This window comes from Leptodactylus fuscus, chromosome 7 (genome assembly GCF_031893055.1).
Source record: "Leptodactylus fuscus isolate aLepFus1 chromosome 7, aLepFus1.hap2, whole genome shotgun sequence".
Taxonomy (NCBI): Eukaryota; Metazoa; Chordata; class Amphibia; order Anura; family Leptodactylidae; genus Leptodactylus; species Leptodactylus fuscus.
In genome coordinates, this window is record NC_134271.1 from 76,908,685 (window position 1) to 76,930,368 (window position 21,684).

The 21,684-nt window shown below is 44.0% G+C and overlaps 1 protein-coding gene across 1 annotated transcript; it reads left to right on the top strand.

The window, feature by feature from the left end:
* The first annotated feature begins 2,244 nt into the window (after positions 1-2,244).
* KCNG4 (potassium voltage-gated channel modifier subfamily G member 4) lies at positions 2,245-19,668 on the top strand. The gene is made up of 3 exons (XM_075282189.1): positions 2,245-2,355; positions 3,228-4,011; positions 18,703-19,668. Exons 2-3 carry the CDS (start codon positions 3,262-3,264, stop codon positions 19,471-19,473), a joined length of 1,521 nt encoding a protein of 506 aa, XP_075138290.1. The 5' UTR covers positions 2,245-2,355; positions 3,228-3,261; the 3' UTR covers positions 19,474-19,668.
* The last annotated feature ends 2,016 nt before the right edge of the window (positions 19,669-21,684 follow it).

Here is a 21,684-nt window from a genome sequence, read left to right on the forward strand (position 1 = left end):
AAGACATACTGATAGGGGAAAAAAATGTACATTGTGAGCCCTATCTGAGTTGTCATGTCTGCCATAGACATACAGTAGGTCTCCTGTATAATGATACAGCTATCCAGGAAAATCATCACAGCAATACCAAACGCAATAACATTCTAATACAGTAAAAATAAAAATTGAATCAAAAATACTTATTTTTGGGAACCTTCTGGGAGCCGCAGGCTGTGGATCTCCTCTAAAGCGACTCAGCCGGAGTTCATTCAGTTTGTCTCTGTATGATTTTACAGACCTCAGCCCCCTAATCCCCAGGCCTCAGTATCTTCATTTAGGTGGATTTATGCTACGGTTATTTGGTTGCTGACTCTCCCTATGACTGCGTTAATCACAGTGCGGAGCTTTGCATGTGTTTTTGCTGTGGAATATGTTGTCGCTATATAAGCTATGCAAGTGGGGGAGGTTTCAGGTTAAGGACAGTATGTTCGTTTATTGGTGTAAGACAACTCTACAGTGTATAGGTTTCCATACATTATGTATCAGGCCAGGGCTTGGATCACACAGGTGACTCTAAGAAGCCGATAAACATTCAGCGCATCTTCATAATTCAGTACAAATCTATCAACTTCAAGGCTTCAGATGCTCATCCCACAGACACACTGACTGCACACTATCTCCAAGGAAGCGTATCCTGGAGTCAGGGGCGAATTTAATGAAGTGTTTTGTAGAAAACTGGTCTAATACCAAGAGGGTGGAGGAGTGGGTGGGCCGCTCATTTCCTAAAGATAGAAGCAAGTACTTTCTCTCCCGGGTGAGGAAACTCTGCAGGTTATTCTGATCTGCACCTGGGAGATCTTATTAATTACCCTCCAAGGACATTAGAGAAATAACAAGACAAGACACAAGGAGAATGCTGGAAAGAGGAGGCTCTTGGGGGGCATTGACCTCATATTTATGTATTTTTCTTCCTCAGTCCTATTGTGTGAATTGACTATAACTCTGTAATGTATCATTTAGTCTGAATGAACCCTACCATTTGTAAAGTGTTGGCGCTATATAAAAAAAAAAATGTATTATTGTATAACACCAACTGATTCAGCAGTGGAATCCGTGGCAAGAAAGGACAGCTCACTTCATTTTTCCGCGAGCTGGAAGAAACCACTTGTGGAAAAAGTAAGTGAATGGCTCCCATTGAAGTCAATGGGAGACGGTTTTTTGAGGCGGATTCCGTGACAAAATCCGGTCCAAAAAACCCTGTGTGAACCCAGCCTAAGTTTGGGAGTCAAAACTCACACAACAGAGTGAAGAAAATGAAATGAGATATTTAGCCATCGGGGTGAATGGTGAGGCGACCATTTTTCTGGACAACAGCTTTTACACTTCCATAAGCATGTGACTATTACAATTGCACACACAGTTTTGTGAATGAACTGACCTTTTCCAGTAAAATTATATGTCCCTTATCAATTTAAAAACCATATCAGCAATGTGAAGCGGGGGCTCCATGTGGAGAGCCGCAGAAAACAAACGTGGTGGAAATTGCATTTTTTTCTGCAGTGTTTTTCGCAAAAAGTCCACAGAGTTTTCTGCTACAGATTTTCTCCGCTAATGTACTTATATGGGAAATGCCAGCATTTCCGTAAGTATAACTGACATGTTGCGATTTTCTAAAACGCAGCTATTCTCCTGCTGCCTTTTTTTCCTGCATTGTGAGGATGGAATTAGCCAGAATCCTATCCACTTTGCAGGTAGTGTTCCAGGGCGTTTATGCAACATGTGACTTTAGTCTGATGCGTTAGGGCCAGCTTGTGAATAGCGTTCTAAGAACAAGAGCTGACACTCTATAGATTGGGCAGAAGGACTTGTTCAGGAATGATAATGACCAGGACACCAAAGATCACTGCTCTAAAAGCACATGGGAGAGGAGCCAAAAACTGAACATATTGTAACCCCATAACACACAATAGAATACCTGATACAGACAGACCAGGTATAATAGACTCGCTTGGAGCTCTTGGGCATCAGTGCAAAACTGGAACACCCCAACTATCACATCTCATTTCAAGTAACATTGGGACTTCATGGTCTCCAGGTTTAAGATGTGGACCTTTGGGTGATAGAGCCAGCACACACCTGCTGCAGATCATGTGAGATCTCTGTTACTTCAGTTAAACACATGGAAGAATGTGAGAAGGCAGAACTAAGGGAGAGAGGTGCAGGAGGGAGGTGACACAAGAGGAGGAGGAGAGGAGACGACAGATGAGCGCTCCACAAATTCTCTTTATTTTGCTGGCAGCAGTCAGTGAGGAGATGGGATGGAGACAACAGAGCCAAGAAGAGGATGAGGAGCAACAAATTGACAACACTTATCAGGTAAGAAAACTTTATAGCAAGTGTCCTGTAGCTAGTATCACCCCCATCATCCACCCCTTATACCTAATGCATCAACCAGCAATACCCATGCAGCAACGTTGTCACATTACATAATGGGAAAGTAGTGCTGGATAGTTCTCACATACTGTATGACACGAGACACTAACAGATGATAATACTAGATACGGCAGCTCAGGAGGTAGTATCACACATGACAGAATTAGATACAGCAGCTCAAGCAGAGAATGTCACACATGATGGGATCAGATACAGCAGATGGTATTACGCATGATAAAATACAGTGACTTGGCAGAGAATATTGTATATGATAATATTAGATACAGTAGCTCAGCAGACAGTATCACACATGATACACTTAGATACATACATCACCTTGGCAGACAGTATTGTACATGATAATATTAGATACAGAAGCTAGTTTCGCTCATAATATGATTAGATACATCAATCCCACAGGCAGTCTCACACATGATACACTTAGATACATCAGCTTAGCAGACAGTATTGTACATGATAATATTAGATACAGAAGCTAGTTTCGCTCATAATATGATTAGATACATCAACCCCACAGGCAGTCTCACACATGATAGGCTTAGTAACAGCAGTTAGTCAGTTACATACCTGATAAAATTAGATACAGAGGCTTAACAGCCTGTAACACATGATAGGATTAAACACAGGACCTCAATATGCAGTATCACACATGATAGGCTTAGATACATCATCTCAACAGACATTACCACACACAGTAGGATTAGATACACCAACACGATACACCACTTTCCATCTCTCTAGGTTCTGTGAGTAGTTTGCTGGTATATGTTAGTGATCATATCCTTCTCTTGCAGTTCTCCCGTGTGAAGTGCCAGTTTACCATCAGAGATGCCTATAATCTCAGGAGGCAGTGAGCATGACTACAGCAATCTTAGCTATACATCAAGCAGCACATTAAACCATTTCTTCCCCATTGCTATAGAGTCACAGACACTTAAGGGGGTAAAGTACCAGAGGGCAAGGAGAATCTATGACCCTGATGAATTATACACAGCCGACTTTAAACAAGAGATCATCATTAACGTAGGAGGCATCCGGTACCTCATGCCTTGGAGTACACTGGACGAGTTCCCCATGACAAGACTTGGGAAGCTGAGGTTCTGCAGCAGCTACGATGAGATCATCCAGATCTGTGATGACTTTGATGAAGACACCAATGAGTTCTTTTTCGACAGGAATCCATGTGCTTTTAGTATGATCATCAGTTTCTTGGCAGCAGGAAAGCTGCGGCTGCTGCGGGAGATGTGTGCCTTGTCTTTTCAGGATGAGCTGATGTACTGGGGCATTGAGGAGTCCAACTTGGAGCGCTGCTGTCTGAGGAAGCTTTTCCAGAAGCTGGAGGATCTGGCGGAAATCAAGAAGGAGGAAGAGGCGCAGAGAACCCGGGAGACAATCTGTGTCCTGGAAGACCACTCCAGGATGGGTCACTGTATGAGCAAACTGAGGGACATGGTGGAGAACCCACAGTCTGGCCTGCCGGGAAAGGTGTTTGCCTGTCTGTCCATCCTTTTTGTGGCCACCACGGCAATCAATCTGTGTATAAGCACCATGCCAGACCTCCGTGCCGAGGAAGACAGGGTAGGTGTGCGTCCGATAAATGAGAATGGGGTAAAACAAAGATATCTTACCAATATCTGCTAAATTCAGACACTATCAGTTTTTGTGTGTAAATGCTCTACCAATCTGATACAAATCAGTGACAGAAAATTAGTCTATGAATCGCCATTATTGCCATGACTATAACACGTAAACAGCTATACGAACCAGCCAGTCTTGCTGATCGCGGGCATTAACGTCGGGTCTCTGCTATATAAAACAGCAGAGACTCGGCAGCTATGGCACCCGCATGACTCCCGAGCGGCTGCCATCCTTAAACACCTGACATCCGCCATACTATTATGGCAGATGTTGGGAAGGGGTTAATGAAAAATTTATATAGCACCAACATATTCTTCAGCACTTTACATACCAGATGGGACATGAACAGACAATATTAGACATTATAATATATCAAAATAATGTGTGACGTCCTCTATCAACAGGATATGCAGTACTGTGAAAAAAATCCAGAAAGGAAGAATGTTTTCAAATTTAAGTGAATGAATAAAAGAGAAATCTAGACCATATCAATATTAGGTGTGACCACCTTTTGGAGGAGGAGTACTAAAAGTGATATGTCCCCCCACAGCGCCCTCATCTCAATATCATCCAGTCTGTCTGGGATTACATGAAGAGACAGAAGGATTTTAGCAAGCTGACATCCACAGAAGAGACAGAAGGATTTTAGCAAGCTGACATCCACAGAAGATCTGTGCTTAGTTCTTCAAGATATCTGGAACAACCTCCCAGCCAGACTCCTTCAAAAACTGTGTGCATGTGTACTTATAGAAGGCAAAGAGTGGTCACACTAAATATTGATTTGATTTAATATTAATTTTGTTCTTTAACTTATAGGGGTTGTCCAGGACCTAGCAAAGTTGGATGAGATCACTGGAGTCCGACACACAGCTCCATCACTGATCAGCTGTTTTGCTCTCCAAAAGCCGTATACCATGTATACAGCCGGAACCATCTGTGCTTCAATTCCAATGAATAGGAGCAGAGCTGCAGTTCCCAGAGCCACTGCAAGATTACAAGGACACAAAGTTGTATGTATTGTACAAAGCTCCGTACACCGTTCTGGCCTTACACCTGGTATATGGCTTTCCACAGGAGAAACAGCTGATCAGCGCAGAGTTCATTTGTCGGACCCAGGCCGATCCGATACTGATTAGCTATATTGTGCATATGTCATCACTATTCAACTTTGCTAGGTTCTGAACAACCCCTTTCATTTTGCTACCTGACCTTTCTAATTTTGAAAGTATTCTTATATCGCAGCATTTTTCTACAAAATGTCTCAGCTTCATCCTACTGATAACTGCAGTCCAAAAATTTTGAATGGTAAAGTGACCAGTAGGTGTCAGTGTCTTATAAACCAATCTACCAAGAATGTAAACTATTAGGCATGGTACAACACTGATCCTCTAACCTCAGCATCAGCATGTGCAGTGTTCCCTCTAAACTGAGCGCTCTGGAAAGGAAAGAGTTAAAAGAACACACTAATGAGGTCAGCCATGAGGATGGTGACCCCGTGTACCTGGGGCGGTATAGCTGCATTCCCTCCCTGCTCACCAGTGTTTCACTTCTGTGTAAATGAAGCACCAATTGATTCTACCTACATATATTTATAGACGATACAGTTTTGTTGTTATCGCACAGCCGTAATGGTATGCAAATAGAATTCATTGGTGTTATACAAAAGTAAAACATCAGTGGCTGGAGACTGGATGTGACCATAGCCATGTCCCAGGTACATAGTGTTTCACCTCCCCAACAGCCATACATGTCCGCAGGGTGTGGAATTTTTTAACTCCTTATCATAAATACCTACCTCACCTTACATACCAACCACAGAATACAAACAATTTAATTAATGTGTCCCATAATAAATATAGACCCAAGCTCAAATCCCGAGACAAATAACCCTCCCAAAATAACAAAAGACCCCTACATCACACTCCCTAAAGTAATACAGACCCCACCGCAGGACCTCTAAATGAATATGGACCAAAGACTAGTTCTAAATATATTCTCACAGTTAGTAAATAGACCCAAAAACAAACCCCCAAAACTAATACAGACCCCAGATCAAACCCAAAAATTAACAGACTTCTGAAATCCATAAAGACTTATGACCCGGCACCTACACAGAATATCTCATCCTCATGTTCTGTGTCTTGGACAGTCTAAGGGTCCATTCACACGGAGTAAACACACGTTCATTTTGGCAAAATACGCGTGTAAAGAATACACGTGTAAAAATAAGAATCCCATTGACTTCAATGACATTTTTTACACGTGTAAAAAAAACGCGCCAGAAAACGCTATGTGTTTTTTGACGCGTTTTTCTTTACACACGTGCACACATTTGCAAAAATGTTTAACTTTTAATTATCTACAAATATAGATATGATTATGTACATGGGAATACCCCTTTAACCTTGTTTGAGGTACCGAACCCACCACTTTTATATACACATTCACTGAACCCTTCTTTAGTGATAAACCAAATATGATTTTTTTCCAAATTCAAGACATAGGTATATGTTTTTTTACTGGTACACAAAATGAACCGTGTATATGGCCTAGGGATCGATCGAACCCTGGTTAAGAACCACTGGTCTAATAGGACCATAGATATGATGGGTGCAGTGCCCCTTTAAATCTGGCCCATTCATAGTTAAATAGGTTTTTTAATCAGGGATGACATGAACAGAGGTAGCAGAGAAACAGTACAACTTTACTCACAAGGAAGCAAACACATTGAGGGTTACAGCGTTCTGGATGGTGGAAACCAGCATATGAGCATGCAGTCTATTTTACTGGGTTGTTCTTAACTCCTCTGTCACTTCTAGCTGGTCAGCAATGCCCTTGTGGTAGCAATTCTCACTGGTCACTCTGCAGAGGTCTAGACTGGTCCTCTTCATAGAGGTCTAGACTTCCTCTTCATAGTGATGTGCACTTCACAACCATTGTGATCAGTCCCGCCACAGTCTCCTAGCAGTCTCAGGCATGTCAGTTATCTTGAGGCCGGGACCCCAAGTGGTTTAAATGCCACGGTTTAGCTGCAGCTTTAACGCTGCGGAAACAATGTTTTAAAGTCACTATCGAATCCCATCCACACCTTGCAGAAAAATAAATGCAGAAGACACTCTGTGATTTCCAAAAATGTAGCGGTTTTCGAAATTGCAGCACGTCAATTATACCTGCGAAAACGCTTTCCCTATAATGGAAGCAGAAAGGTTTCCTCTGCGGATTTCCTGTAAAAAGCGTTGCGGGAAAACCTGCGGGTTCTTGCTGCTGCATTTTTCCCGCAGCGCTTTTTTGCTGCTAGCTGAGGCTTGTCAGTCGTCTCCCCTCGCCTTGCTATAGATGTGCCAGATGAGGGTTTTTTTCCGTGTAGAACAGACTCCTCACTGTAGAACAGATGGAGCGTTGAAGTCTGTATTTGGGAGCCTGCACACGAAGTTACGCTCCGCTCAATCTGATCGTAAAACTCGTTCAAAACGAGCGCGTAAAAACCAGATCCCATTGATTTCTATGGGTGCCGGCATACGTGCGCTACCCATTGAAATCATAGACAGTTTAGTAAATTCCCTCCACTGTCTTGTATTAGGGAGCATGATTGGCTTTTGTTTCTCCACAGTCCATAGCAGTGGCGTAACTAGGAATGGCGGGGCCCCGTGGTGAACTTTTGACCCCCCCCTTGAAAACCTCCCCTCCTGAAGGCACCAACCAACCCCCCCCCATTCCTGCATGCACTATTATGCCCCATAGTGGCCCCTACACACACACACACACACACACAGACACACTATTATGCTCATAGTGGCCCCTGCACACAGTATGATGCCCCATAGTGTCCTTTGCACACAGTATCATGCCCCAGGGGAGCATACAAACATAAAAAACACTTTTACTTACCTCTCCTGAGTTTCGGCGCACTCCCTGCTGATGTCGGCCATCTTCAATGATGAACCAGATGTCACCCGGAGCTTGTGTCGCGACACATAAGGACGCAAGCCCAGCCCATGTGACATCTGTGATGTCACCAAGTAGGCCCAAAGCCTTACGGAACCAGGAGAGGAAAGTAACAGCGTTTTTTTTATGTTCCCTCATCTGTCCTGGTCCAACGATCATTATACTCTGGGGTCTGAAAAGACCCCCCTGAGTATAATGATAGTGTTTGTGGGGTTCAGGGGCCGCGGCCTAACTTACCAATCCCTGCTCCTGCTCACAGCCACCTTCGCAGAAGGGGAAGCATCAGCAGCCGTGAGCAGGGGCCAGGATTGGTAAGTAAATATGTCCCGTCAACTGCCGGAGTAATAACTGCCTATTAAAAGAAAGAAAAGAAAATCCGTAGAGGCTGCCACCGAGCCTCCTAGTGTCCCAGGCCCTGGGGCAGCTGCTACCACGTTAGTTATGCCTATGCTCCATAGAGCTTAGTAATAGTACCTTGGACACAGATCTGAATTCTTCTTTGAATATCAATGCCATCCCGTGCTGCCCCACTCCTACGTACTTTATGGGGCTTGATAAAGGAACAAATATCCATTTAGAACAAGTATGAATCTAAAGATAGAAAGAACATTTCCCTTCATCTGGCAAGACGTCGTCTCCCATCCAATGATTCATTTATGAGGCTGAAGTTCTACTCTGTACGGAATGAGCCACATGAGAACATTGCAATCTGTAATAGAAAATGAGTCTAATCTCAACAGCATAATGGTCAATGTGACATAGTGATTACAGGACCAGAGGGCATCTATAGAACCTCACTTAAATTGTACAATCCCCAGCAGCACAGAGTATTTCAGGAAAGGAGAGTGCCAATCTTGGCGGTGGTGCATAGTACTTACAACAGCAGAAATGATTACTGAATTACTTTTTGGAATGAATAAGCATATGAGTTTTCCAGCTATTGTAAGGTAGCATCCTATACATCAGTGCCCAACCTTCAAGAAGTCTTGTAACATGACTTGGGATATAAGCAAATGAGAAAATCTCTTCCAAAAGGAAATTACATCAGACCGCAGACAACTGTTTGGGGTTATTGCCCCTTGTCAGTGCAGAATGGGGTTCTGAATGTTTTGGATGATAGTATGACCTCTGGTCATGAAGGTATTATGTCTCTTTGTGGACATTGCCTCTGTATGGCTTTATTCACACATAAGATTGATTGGTTATGATAGTTCAACTTTATTCAAGTAAAATATATAAAATAATATAATATAATATATTGCATGCCAAAAATATGCAATACACAGTGCAGCAGTCACACTTGCTACTTGGCCCCAAAAACAAAGGGGCACATAGTCCCTCCCCCACCTCACTACAACTGTCTGTCTCCTTCTCTCCCCATATATCGCTGATGCGGAGTGCAGAAGATGGTGTCCGTCTTCTATTTTTCTCCCAGCTCCTCTACTTCATGCTCTCAGAATAAGTGGACAAGGGGGCCAGAAGGAGAATAGAAGACACACACGCTTCGATTGGGGGAGGCTCTATTAGGGAACTGCTATCTATGTAAGAGGGACACAATTACCTTATGTTGGGGGGACTTTTAGTTTGGGGCCACTGTTACCTAAGTGCGGAACTATTGCCTAGGTGGAGGGCACAAGGGGGACACTAGTCCCTTGTGGGGCAAAAAGGCGAGCACTGTTGCCTTGCTTGGGGCACGCTATTACTTTACTGGAGGCATAATTACTTTGCTGGGGGCACTTACCTACAGAAGCTACAAGGGGGCACTATTAACTTTTTTTTTTGGGGGGGGGGGGGGCTTAAAAGGGGCCTCTGGTTATTAGTGCTGCATTAATGGATCACTTAAGAGACCCAGCGATGCAGCTGAAATTTGGACTAGGGCTACACATGGACTATGGCTGCAACTCCAGCTGTACAACCAAAGATGTGTCAATGGCAACTCAGTTACTACTGTAAGTGAATGGAGCAGCACTGCGATTCCAAGGGTGCTTGAACTGTGATTTCCAGTAAAAAAAAAAAAAAAACAACAAGCAGTGATTGATTTGCTTTTGTGACTACAAGTGAAAGTCACAACATCCCCTAGGTCACAATGCAGCTCACTTTGGCGACAATGTTTGGTTGTGCGACAGGAGTTGCAGTCTATATACCCTTGTAGCCCTAACCTTACAGATGGCCCTGAAAGAGGTTGTGAGAGGGTTGGGGGCCCCAAGCTGAACTTTTGCACCAGAGCCTATAAGCCTTTAGCTATGCCCCTGCTTAATGTGAGTTTGAGAATTTTTAGTATGTTTACAGTTTGCTGCAGATTCTCATGCAGCTTATGAATGCATTTGTTAAAATTCTGTTCACATCCAGTATTCTCAGCGCACAATGTGTGACCACCAGCCAGTATCTGAGCGCGGTTTGAGCCCAGGAAGCGCTGGAAGCCTGTACTGTAACATTATATCATTACATCATTATACTTTATTATATCATTACCATCCACCCCAGCTGACAGATCTCTTTGCTGCGGTGGTATCCATTTCTGGCCACAGCAGGGTGGCACGGGCGGCATTGTATTTCCCTTATGTCTTAATTAATTTGTCTAGCGATTACTCAGCGCTCAGAGTTTACGCTCTCGGATTCAGTAAATTGATTTCTTTCTGCTCATCTGCTGTCTAAACACATTTGTCCTGAATATTTCATGTGTTGTTAGAAATAACAAGATGACTATGGCCGCTGTGATTCTACTACAATTTCTACATCTGTCAAAAGTGAACATAGAGATTTCTGAAGATTATTAATCCAGCAGAGGTAAGTAACATTGTTTTTTATGTTTGTATTCTACCCTGGGTCTCTGATCATTATACACTGGGGTCTTTGAAAAGACCCCAGAGTATAACAATTGTTTATGGGTGATCAACAATGGGGCATAATACTGTGTGAAGTCGCTTCTATGGGGCATAAAAGTGTGTGCAAGGGCCACTATGGGGCATAATAATGTGTGCAGGAATGCGGTCTGTGCATGGGGAAGGGGAAATCAGTCGAGGTCAGGGAGGGAACCATGTCAAATGTTCGCCTTGGGGCCCTGCTATTCCTAGTTGCACCACTGGTTATCTGTACTCAGTATCATGCAGCTGAGATTTTAGGGTGCATTAGAAGGGAGAGTAAAGCCTGAAATACTCTGTGGTCCTGGGGACCCTGTTTCTTTCACTATGTATATTTCAGTGTGCGATTCCCACAAGATCATTACAGTACTCCGCTGAAACACTGTGCTAGTGTAGAGCCGGCTGCTATCACTACGTCTATCTCAATGTGTGACCTTCTCTGGTTATTACAGACTGTGACATGTGATGTTTATGATGCACTAGGATCTGCGGCTCTTCTGGGTACTGCTCATATTAAGAGAATAAAACACAATGGCATTCTAGAATCTCTGTGAATAAAGTTACCAGTCAGGGCCCGCAACGACTCTCAGCAGATACATAACTCTGGATCCTGTGAAAGGAGCATCTTCCTATCTGTTTTATTAGTCAGAATTTGAGCTACTACTCTTAATGCAGTTCTAGTTACGTCACAATCTGGAGTGAGGAGATTGTGTTCTCCAATGTCTGCAGATATCACTATGAGGAGTAATGTATCCCAGAGTCGCCAAGCCACCCAGCACCAGAACTGATACTGATCGCAGAGGATCAGGTTCCAGGGTCAATGAAAAAAGTCCAATGACACCATAAAGAGCAGCTTGACCTCATCTCAGAAGGCTAAGGCCCCATGTAGTGAGCTGCAGCCAAAAAACGCTGTGGAAAAGACTGTGGCAGAAACGTATTGCGTTTTTTTTTCCAAAGTGTTTTTCACAGAAAGTCTGCAGGGTTTTCATAGGTATAACTGACATGCTGCGATTTACAAATATGCAAACGTTTTGGAAATCACAGCATTTTTTTTCTGCAATGTGTGGATGGGATTAGCCAGAATCCCATCCATTTTGCAGGTACTATAAAACGCAGCATTTTTTGCTGCTGCATTTTCGCAGTGTGGGCCCCCGGTCTAAAAGGATTTTCCTGGACTGGAATAGGTCATCAATATTTGATCAGTGTGCGTCCAACACCTAAGATCCCCACAGATCAGCTGTCTGAAGTGACTGCACTGTTCAGTAAGTGATGCAGCCTTTTTACTCAATACCAAGCACAGTGCGATACATTGCATAGGTATTGCAGCACAGCCCCATTCACTTGGTGGGACTGAACTGGAAACAGGCTATGTGACTGGACTACACTGGCCTGTGAAGTGAAAGCGGTGGTCATTGCTGCTTTGAGCAGCTGATCTGAAGAGGTCCGAGGTATCAGACCAAAAATGATAAGATCCTGATGACCTTTCCTAAGGATACGTCATCAACATGTAAGCCCAGGAAAACTCCCTAACTCTAATATACTCTATATAACTCTGCAGATACCTTACATCATGTCATAGTCCTAACACACCTACAGCTATAGTCACTATCCCCTTGTTTCATATTTTATAATTCAGTCTATTATGTTGTTACAGCATGTGCTATACTCCATTCACATTCAGATCTAGAATCACTATTCTTATGCTGCCAGTTACATGCAAGGCTGCGTCTACTGTTTTGCTAGTTCATTGTGGTTTTTCATTACGTAGTGTTTTCATCTGGCTCTGTTTTGTATAGTCTATGATGAGTTATGTATATATTGTATCATGGCTAGTTATGGATGTTGTGGCTATGAATTCTGTGAAACGTGATAGTAAGTCTGGGTAGGAATTACCATGTCTATTGTGTATGTTAAATCCAATTCCCAAACTACACCTCAGGATACAGGTAATTAATTTGCCTCAGGATTAATTAAGTGTAGACAGTCAACTAATTTGCTAGAAAATGCCATGACAGTGGCACATGAGGAAATGAGGCGTATAACTCTTACTTACCACCAACTGCCGAACCAAACTAACCGAATTATTACCCTAAAAGGACCCCCCACCCCTCCCCCAGCCAAACCTTCCCAGTAAATAAAGACAGTGACAGGGGGTTGGATTAATTGGCCACAGCAGCCATTTTATTACATACATAACAAATAGGATAATGATATGCAAATATTTATATTTTAATAACCAAAAGATAATCAGTTTATTAACACCCCTTAAACCATTAACCCATAGCTTAATTAACAACCTGACTAACTAAAGTTAACCATAACGAGCCTACATATCCAACGAGGGGGAGGTCCTTGGAGCTCCAAAAGTCTGGCTGCCAATTTGTTCACCATAACCAAATTTCTTTACCCCCAGCCACAAGGACAGGCCCAGGGGCACCATACAACCCAGAATGGCAGTTGATAAACACAAATCACTCCTCAGGACACCGGCCCAACAAGAGTCCAAAAACCTTCCAGACTACCACAGTAATTCAAATAGGGAAACTTGTCCACCATTTTTTCCCAACTAACATAAATTTGTCACCAACTCCAAGGACCCCCAACTGCTTCAACAACGAGATAGACCCTCAAATCTACCCATACTAAAACAAGGGCAGGCAGGTGGAATCACAATCCTTCCCGCGGTGAATCTGAGCGCAGGGAGGCATCGCCGGGAGATTTATAACCTCCCATAACAACACGCGCCGTGCGAGGCCCCGCCCCTACCAACCAGCCTTTTGCTGATGGACCGTCATGGTGGCCTCCGCCGACCGCTGCGCTGCTAGCTGCGGACTTACTAGAAGCCAAATGGTCTTCTGTGGGCACAGACCAGACCTAGAAGCATACCATGCCAAAACTCTGACATTGAACAAAGGAACCTCAAAACATTGTGGAGGATATTTTGATACCATTTGCATGTTTGGTATGCCTGGACTGGTAAAAACATTCTACATCACTTTCTGGGCATATCATACCCACCCAGAGTTATGGTATGTACCCAAAAAAGTCATATCAATCTAGATTTGAGGCATATCATCAGGGGGCTGGGTTTGGGTTTCTTCATAAAAAAGGGTCGCAGTCAGAACCTCTTTTTCAGATATCTGAAGATGTAAAAAAAACGTGCAGTCTGTTCAACTTTCTCTATTGATCTCCATGGCCAGTTATAACAGATCGTGGATCCACATGCCACCTAACCGGTTTGACTTTGGAAGACTCCTGAGGGCATTATGTAAGTTGTGCCCTGGTTGTTTAACTATGCTGGCCACCCGGGAGTCGGGCGGCCGCCATAGCCGCCTGGAGTCTGCTGGTGTCAGCAGACATCCAGCGCTAATGCCTCCGGTCGGTGCCCACACACGCTCCCATAGAAATGAACGGAAGCGCCCGGTACGCCGATTAACCCCCCGCTTGCCGGCTACTTCCATTCATTTCTATTCACTACGTCTTACTTTCGGGGGAGCGCCTTATATTAGGCAAGGCAGCAAAATGTCTGCCATGCCTTACTTTCGGGGTACGTCCTATTTTCGGGGAAACACGGTATTATGTCCCTTAGTGGCCTCTGCACACAGTATTATGTCCCTTAGTCGCCCATGCACACACTATTATGTCCCTTAGTGGCCCCTGCACTCTGGGGTCTTTTCACACCCCAGAGTATAATAATCGGAGACCCGGGGGAATAAAAACATATAAAACTACTGTTGTTTACTGTCCCCCAGCTCCTACGCTTCTTCAATGACGTCGGACGTCACATGACCCGGGACGCAGGCCGGGTTCATGTGACGTCAGAGACATCAGACAACTAGGCCTGAGGCCTGCCCGGATCGTAGAGAGGTAATCTCTGGTGTAGCAGAGCTCAGCACACACTCAGCTCTGCTACATCTTGGGTGTAGCAGAGCTCAGCGCACACTCAGCTCTGCTACATCTCGGGTGTAGCAGAGCTCAGCGCACACTCAGCTCTGCTACATCTCGGGTGTAGCAGAGCTCAGCGCACACTCAGCTCTGCTACATCTCGGGTGTAGCAGAGCTGTGCGCTCAATACTGCTACATCTGAGATCGGACTGTGGACCGATCTTAGACTCCGTCTCCTCCGGCACTCAGCTCTGCTACATCTCTGGTGTAGCAGAGCTCAGTGTACACTCAGTTCTGCTACATCTCTGGTGTAGCAGAGCTCAGCGCACACTAAGCTTTGCTACATCTCAGGTGTAGCAGAGCCCAGCGCACAGCCAGCTCTACTACATCTCAGGACCGATCTTAGACTCCGCCTCCTCCGGCAGAACCAGCGTTGATTGGCCGAATGCTGTACTCTGTATGGCATTCAGCCAATCAACGCTGGTCAATGCATTCCTATGGCAAAAAGTCAGCTCCCGCATACCGCAAGCTGACAGGGATCCCGATGAGATAGTGGTGTAATACAGGTACTTGGGCATGTTAGATGCCCCCAGGCATTCTACCCCTGCTGTCCCAGTTGCATTCCAGGGTGTTGGCATAATTTCCTGTGGTGTCATAATGGACTTGATGACTCTCCTGAGTCGAAGTGTGGCTTCCCCTGAAACAAAGCATTTTTCCCCGTAGACTATAATGGGGTTCGATATTCGTTCGAATAGTCGAATATTGAGGGGCTATTCGAAATGAATATCGAATCTTGAATATTTCACTGTTCGCTCATCTCTACTCATTTGCATACGGTAAAAACCGGTATTTCTAAGGAATGGCGCAGCGGAGACCACGTCTAAAGGTAAGAAACGAATAGCCTTCCTAAAGGCTATTCTGACGTCTTAACCACAAAAAAAAAAAAAAAAAAAAAAGGTAGAATCCCCTTTAACTTGAAAAGTGGAGAAGGAAGAAGGAATCATATTTCTTTCATAAGATATATTACAGTTTTTATATTCCACTGTACTATTCATTTATGCATAGTTGTTTGTAACTGGAGGTTCACTTTAAGCACTGTACTTTTTTGTGTATATTAAATCTTAAAATTTAATAAGATTTCCTTGGCTATAAAATGTCCCCACAATAGCAAGGAGATAAAATACGGCTCAGGTTCATTACTTTTTGTATCCCCATGTTCTAGTGGTTCATTGTGTGGTGCCAGAGGGCGCAGTTGTGATTGTTCTGGGTATAGCGGTGTCTCTTCTACCATAAGTTGATGGCAGCTATTTGTATGGGTGTGTTCACCTCACTCCTTTATACCCCAGTGTGAAAAGTGAATATGGAAGTGAGTGTGGAAGCAGTGTCATATATGGGGTCACACCTGCTTGTGTTGTGAGTGGGTTTTTGGATCACTGATACAGTTTGATATAGAAAAATATTATGTATTATAAAGCATAAATACCTTGTCGAGTCCAAGCTTTGTCATTTCCCTGATGTTGCACTGGAAATGGCACTGACTGATACACTGTGTAAAGAGGACACTTTGCACAACCAAACAGAAGAAACTTATCTGGTTATTCAAAGGCTTTAGAAGGTATCATACGCACATGTCCATAACCAACTGGTATGCATACCGCACATATACCCCACTATGTAAATATACACTCCACATCCAAACTGATTTGTAAACCACTTACATATCCACACTGCACACACACTCCTCAGAGTTGAAACTGCAACACCAAGAAGGATTTGCCAGGGTCAAAAGATCAAATTTTCAGGCAAATTTTCAATCTCTGGCATGTGGGAGAGGCATAAAAACCAGATTGAATGCAAAGATTTTTAGCCACATGAAACTTCATAAATCGAATCATGAGGTGTGGTAAGATTGGGCAATGCCTCCTGTTTGAATTCTTGAACTGAGATACCTTGGTTTATCACTTCAGCAGCTCGCTACCCCTTCCCCCCAAGCCAGGGCGTCACTACTATTCAACATTGTGTCTCCTTGTGGCTTGGAGAACAACTAACTGGAATGACAGCAAGAAATGTGCGGAGGTAAACCTCTGCGTAGAGACAGATCGTCAGACTGGAACTGCATGTAGTGATCCATTGTGTACTGTATGTGAAATTGAATGTCACATCCAAAGCCCAGAGCAGCAAACCGTGCCAACACAAACCATTAGAAGGCATTTCCGTGATAGAGGGCTATGACTCAGATGTCCAGCTACAGGTGTGCCATGAAAAGGCCTTCACAAGGGAACATGACACTGGTGACCCCTCTAGTGTTGTACTCGGATACACTAACAGCTTGGCATTACATTGATTTGGATTTGCATTTCATTAACATGTCTATCAATGCTGTGCTTTCCATAATTCCAAGACTTTTCCTTCTTAGTTTTACAATATCAATGATAAGGAGTGTACATATTGTATACATGTATCCACACTGCACAGAAATACTCACCATATATGTATCCACACTGCAAAAATATAAACAATGCACTGTAATCCACATTGCATATACACACAGCACATGTATTCCCACTGCACAAATATTCACAATGTACAGATACACAGACCAAACACATATCTGCACTTACAAATCACACTGTAAATACTTAAAGTGCACATGTATGATACTACAGATATATACAACACGCATGTATCCACACCTTAGATATACACACACACTGCACATGTATGACCACACTATGAGAATTTCTCTTCTTTGCTTGCATTATCACCATGTTCTAATGAAGAATCTTCATCTCTTTGTGACAGCCTGGTGATAAACTGCTTCTTATGTCCAGTATGTCTTATTCAGCACCTCCAGAAATAATCGCAGAGTGTGGACAGAGAGTTATTAGTCTTCTGTCTGCTCAGATCCTGACATTTTACATCATCTGCTCCACAACCAGAAAATGCAGCCTTCGTCATCCTCTTGATCCTTATCATCCTTTTCATAATCAACCCCATCATCATTTTGATCCTCACCCATATCTTAATCGCCAACCTCATACTCCTCATCTTCCTCCTCCTGATCCTTATTTTCATCCATCTCTCCATTCCCTTTCTAATCATCCTCTTGGTTGTGACATCTCCCTCGTCATATTCCACATTTTTATACTTATCATCCGTTTCATCCTGATAATCACCCTTGTGATCCTGAATACACCATTGTGCAACCATGTATCTTAAACTATCACTTTCAATATCACAATATTGGAGCAAGGCTATCACATGTGCAGTCTAGGAACTTCCAAAGACACCAACACCCAATCACCTTCATGGAAGAAGGCGGCTTATTGTCATCCTGGTAACTGAAGGACGTGTACAGCCACAGCTGCAGTGGCGTAACTACCGTAGAGGCAGCGGAGGCAGCTGCCACAGGGCCCGGGACATTAGGGGGCCCAGCGACAGCCGCTACTGCTGCATTTTTTTTTTTAATAGGCCGTTACCGTCTGTAGTTACTCCAGCCGGTAACGGTCCCTACTTACTTACCGATCCTGGCAGGGGCCGGGATTGGTAAGTGACACCGCGGGCCCTGCAAACATCATTATTATACTCAGGGGTCTTTTAAGACCCCTGAGTCTCAGATGTGATGATTTAGATAGCAGTAAAAGTGAAGCCAGTACACTATGCAGACATTGACTGGCGCATGTACTTCCAAAGACCATGAACAATTGTGACTGCAGGAAGACCCAGCACCATACTGATGTAGACTTCTCACACTGCTGACATTCCTCCAGGAATGGAAAGGACAGCTAAAAGAATTACAACAGGAGTGGGGATGAGCAAAAAATAACTGGAACTGCAATGAACGAGTGGCAAACACATACGTACACTTTCTTAAAATGTAGGTAAAATGTCATGTACACTCTAAGCCATATATTCATCCATCTTCTCTTTCTCCTCCTAGGGTGAATGTTCCCAGAAATGCTACAACATCTTTATCATTGAGACGGTCTGCGTGGCTTGGTTCTCTCTTGAGTTCTTGTTGAGATTTGTGCAAGCCAAGAGCAAGTGTCAGTTTTTCAAGGGTCCCCTGAACATCATTGATGTATTGGCCATCTTGCCGTATTACGTTTCTCTCATAGTGGAGGATGAACAAAAAACTTTCGATAAGCCTGGCAGCAACTCATACCTGGAGAAAATCGGGCTGGTTTTGCGGGTCTTACGTGCCTTGAGAATACTGTACGTCATGCGTCTAGCCAGACACTCTCTGGGCCTGCAGACGTTGGGCCTGACAGTGCGCCGCTGCACCCGGGAGTTCGGGCTCCTTCTGCTGTTCCTGTGTGTGGCCGTCACACTTTTTGCTCCTCTTGTTCACCTGGCAGAAAATGAAATGGGCCGATGCCAAGAATTTACCAGCGTTCCTGCGTCCTACTGGTGGGCCATCATCTCTATGACAACGGTCGGCTATGGTGATATGGTGCCCAGAAGTATCCCAGGTCAGGTGGTGGCCTTGAGCAGCATCTTAAGTGGAATTTTAATCATGGCATTCCCGGCAACATCCATATTTCATACATTCTCACGTTCGTACTCTGAGTTAAAGCGAGATCAGGAAAGGCTTCAGAGTCGTCTTATGAGGCTGAAAGACGCCAACCATTCAGGGGAAAGTGACACCTTCAATGACACAGACAGCTTAGTGTCAGAGGAAACATACAAGTATTTTTATACAGGGAAATAGATGACAAACGTACATTTATAAGAAAAGCCACTATTACATGGAGCCAAGCCATGCATCCTCAAATACTGACAGGGAAACGAAATCCAACAGCTAAAGTGTTAACAGGAGAGGTGGCGCCTACCAGTATAAACTATGATTTCATTAGAAGACGGACGTTGCTAATATAATATTGCAGAAAAAGAATCATATTTAAATAAAAAGCCATATGTTTGCACATTGTACTGTGTCGCTATGAGACTCACCAGTTTATATGTGGCAGTTTCATGGTAGTCTACTTTATCAAATCTCTACACTCTGACATCTTGCAATCTGAAAAAGCAGAGTTGCAGCGCAAGCATGGGGGGGGGATACAAAACAGCATCAGTCTGAACCTCTGGTGAGACAGGAGATGGATTATAGATTATTTAAGACTCCAATAGACAATGTAGTATGTATGGAATCAATTACTATAGCTGTGCCATGGAGGCGCTGCAGTGTAAAGCATAAGACAAGGGCATTGTAACAAACTGAACCTGTGATGAGACAGGAAGTGGATTTTAGAATATTGTAGACAATGCAATTAAGTTTAAGTAACTTATAATAGCTGTGTCCTAAAAGAGTAAGGGCGCATTCACATGGAGGAAAATGGCGCTGAATTTGGTGTGGAATCCGCATCAGATTCAGCGCTGAAAAAAAAAGCCTCCAATTGACTTCAATGGTTTCCTTTTTCTGCTAGCATTTTATATTTTCTTGCAACTGTAAATTATGAGGATGAGACATAGCATCACTCCGAGCTTATATAAGACTGAATGTATATTTCAGACTCCCTATAGGCCACTGACCATAGTTGTATTATGGCTGCTAGTTTTCAAGAAGAGGAGTCCAGCATTACAGCACAGTGGCAGGCTTGTTTGTAAAGAGGTAAGTGACTGTAAGGATATTGAGAACAGTTACCGTATCACTGTGGCAGACAGTATATATGCCCAAAGAAAGACTGAGCATGGTGAACTAACAGTAAAGTGATACTCAGCCCTCACTGACCACTGTCCAGACTGCTTATATTTTGACACATGGAAAAAAGCTTGGAAACCTCCAGTGATGGACTTGGCAGGTGTCTCCAGACATTTCCTATGTGAGTCACTAGATTTGGGGACCTGGACAAGTATTCAAGACCCTGTCATTGAAAGTCGCTGTCATTTTATTCAGCGGCTGTATTCCAGTGTTGTGCAGACTATTACATGAAAGGCATATTGCTTGCTTGTAGCTAGAGGAGGTTGAGATCAATGGAATGTAATTGCCTCAAAGACCCACAGAGCTATTACTTCACAATGTTAAGGGATGGGGCAGGGAGCAGCTTCATCTAGTCATACAGTCACTATACTAAATGACACCTTGTGCAGCATGATTGGCATGTCTCTCACTGTGTGATGTCAGCCTGATACATACCTCACAACTTTTGAAGAACAGAAAGAGACAAAAGGGAGACAGAAGGGACAAAATGTGTGTCGCGCTATGCGTGCTGTGGCGAATTTAGCTCCTCCCACTTTTATGTTGACTCCGGCCATTTTCATTCATTTTTCATGTGCCCCCACACAGTATAATCCTCCTACAGTCACCTGTACATTATATGTCCCCACATTATAATGTTCCCTTCCAACAGCCCCACAGTATTAAGTCCCTCTCCTCGTGCCCCAGTTTAAACTGGGGGAACTAGAGGGAACATGAAACTGGAGCAGCTGGAGGGGGACATTAGCAGTGGGGGTAGTTGGAGGGGGGCAATAAATTAAGGGCAGATGAAGTGGGACAACTGGGGGCAACTAGAGGGGGACATTAAACTCGGGCAGCTAGAAGCAGACATTAAACCATAGGGGTAGCTGGAGGGTGACATTAAAATGGGGGCAACTAGATGCAGACAGGTCCAGCTACCTCCACGGTTTAATTCCCCCTGCAGTTGTCCCCAGTTCAATGTCCCCCCAGTTTAAGTGCCCCCCTTCATCTACCCCCAGTTTCATGTCCCCCCCTCCATTTCTCCCCCAGTTTCATATTCCCCTCCATCTGCCCCCAGTTCATTTCCCCCCCAGTTTCATATCCCCCTTAACCTGCCCCCAGTTTCAGGTCCCCCCTTCATCTGCCCTGAATTTCATTCCCCCCCTCCATCTGCCCCCAGTTTCATGTCCCTCCTCTCCATCTGTCCCCAGTTTAATGTCTCCCCCCCTCCATCTGCCCCCAGTT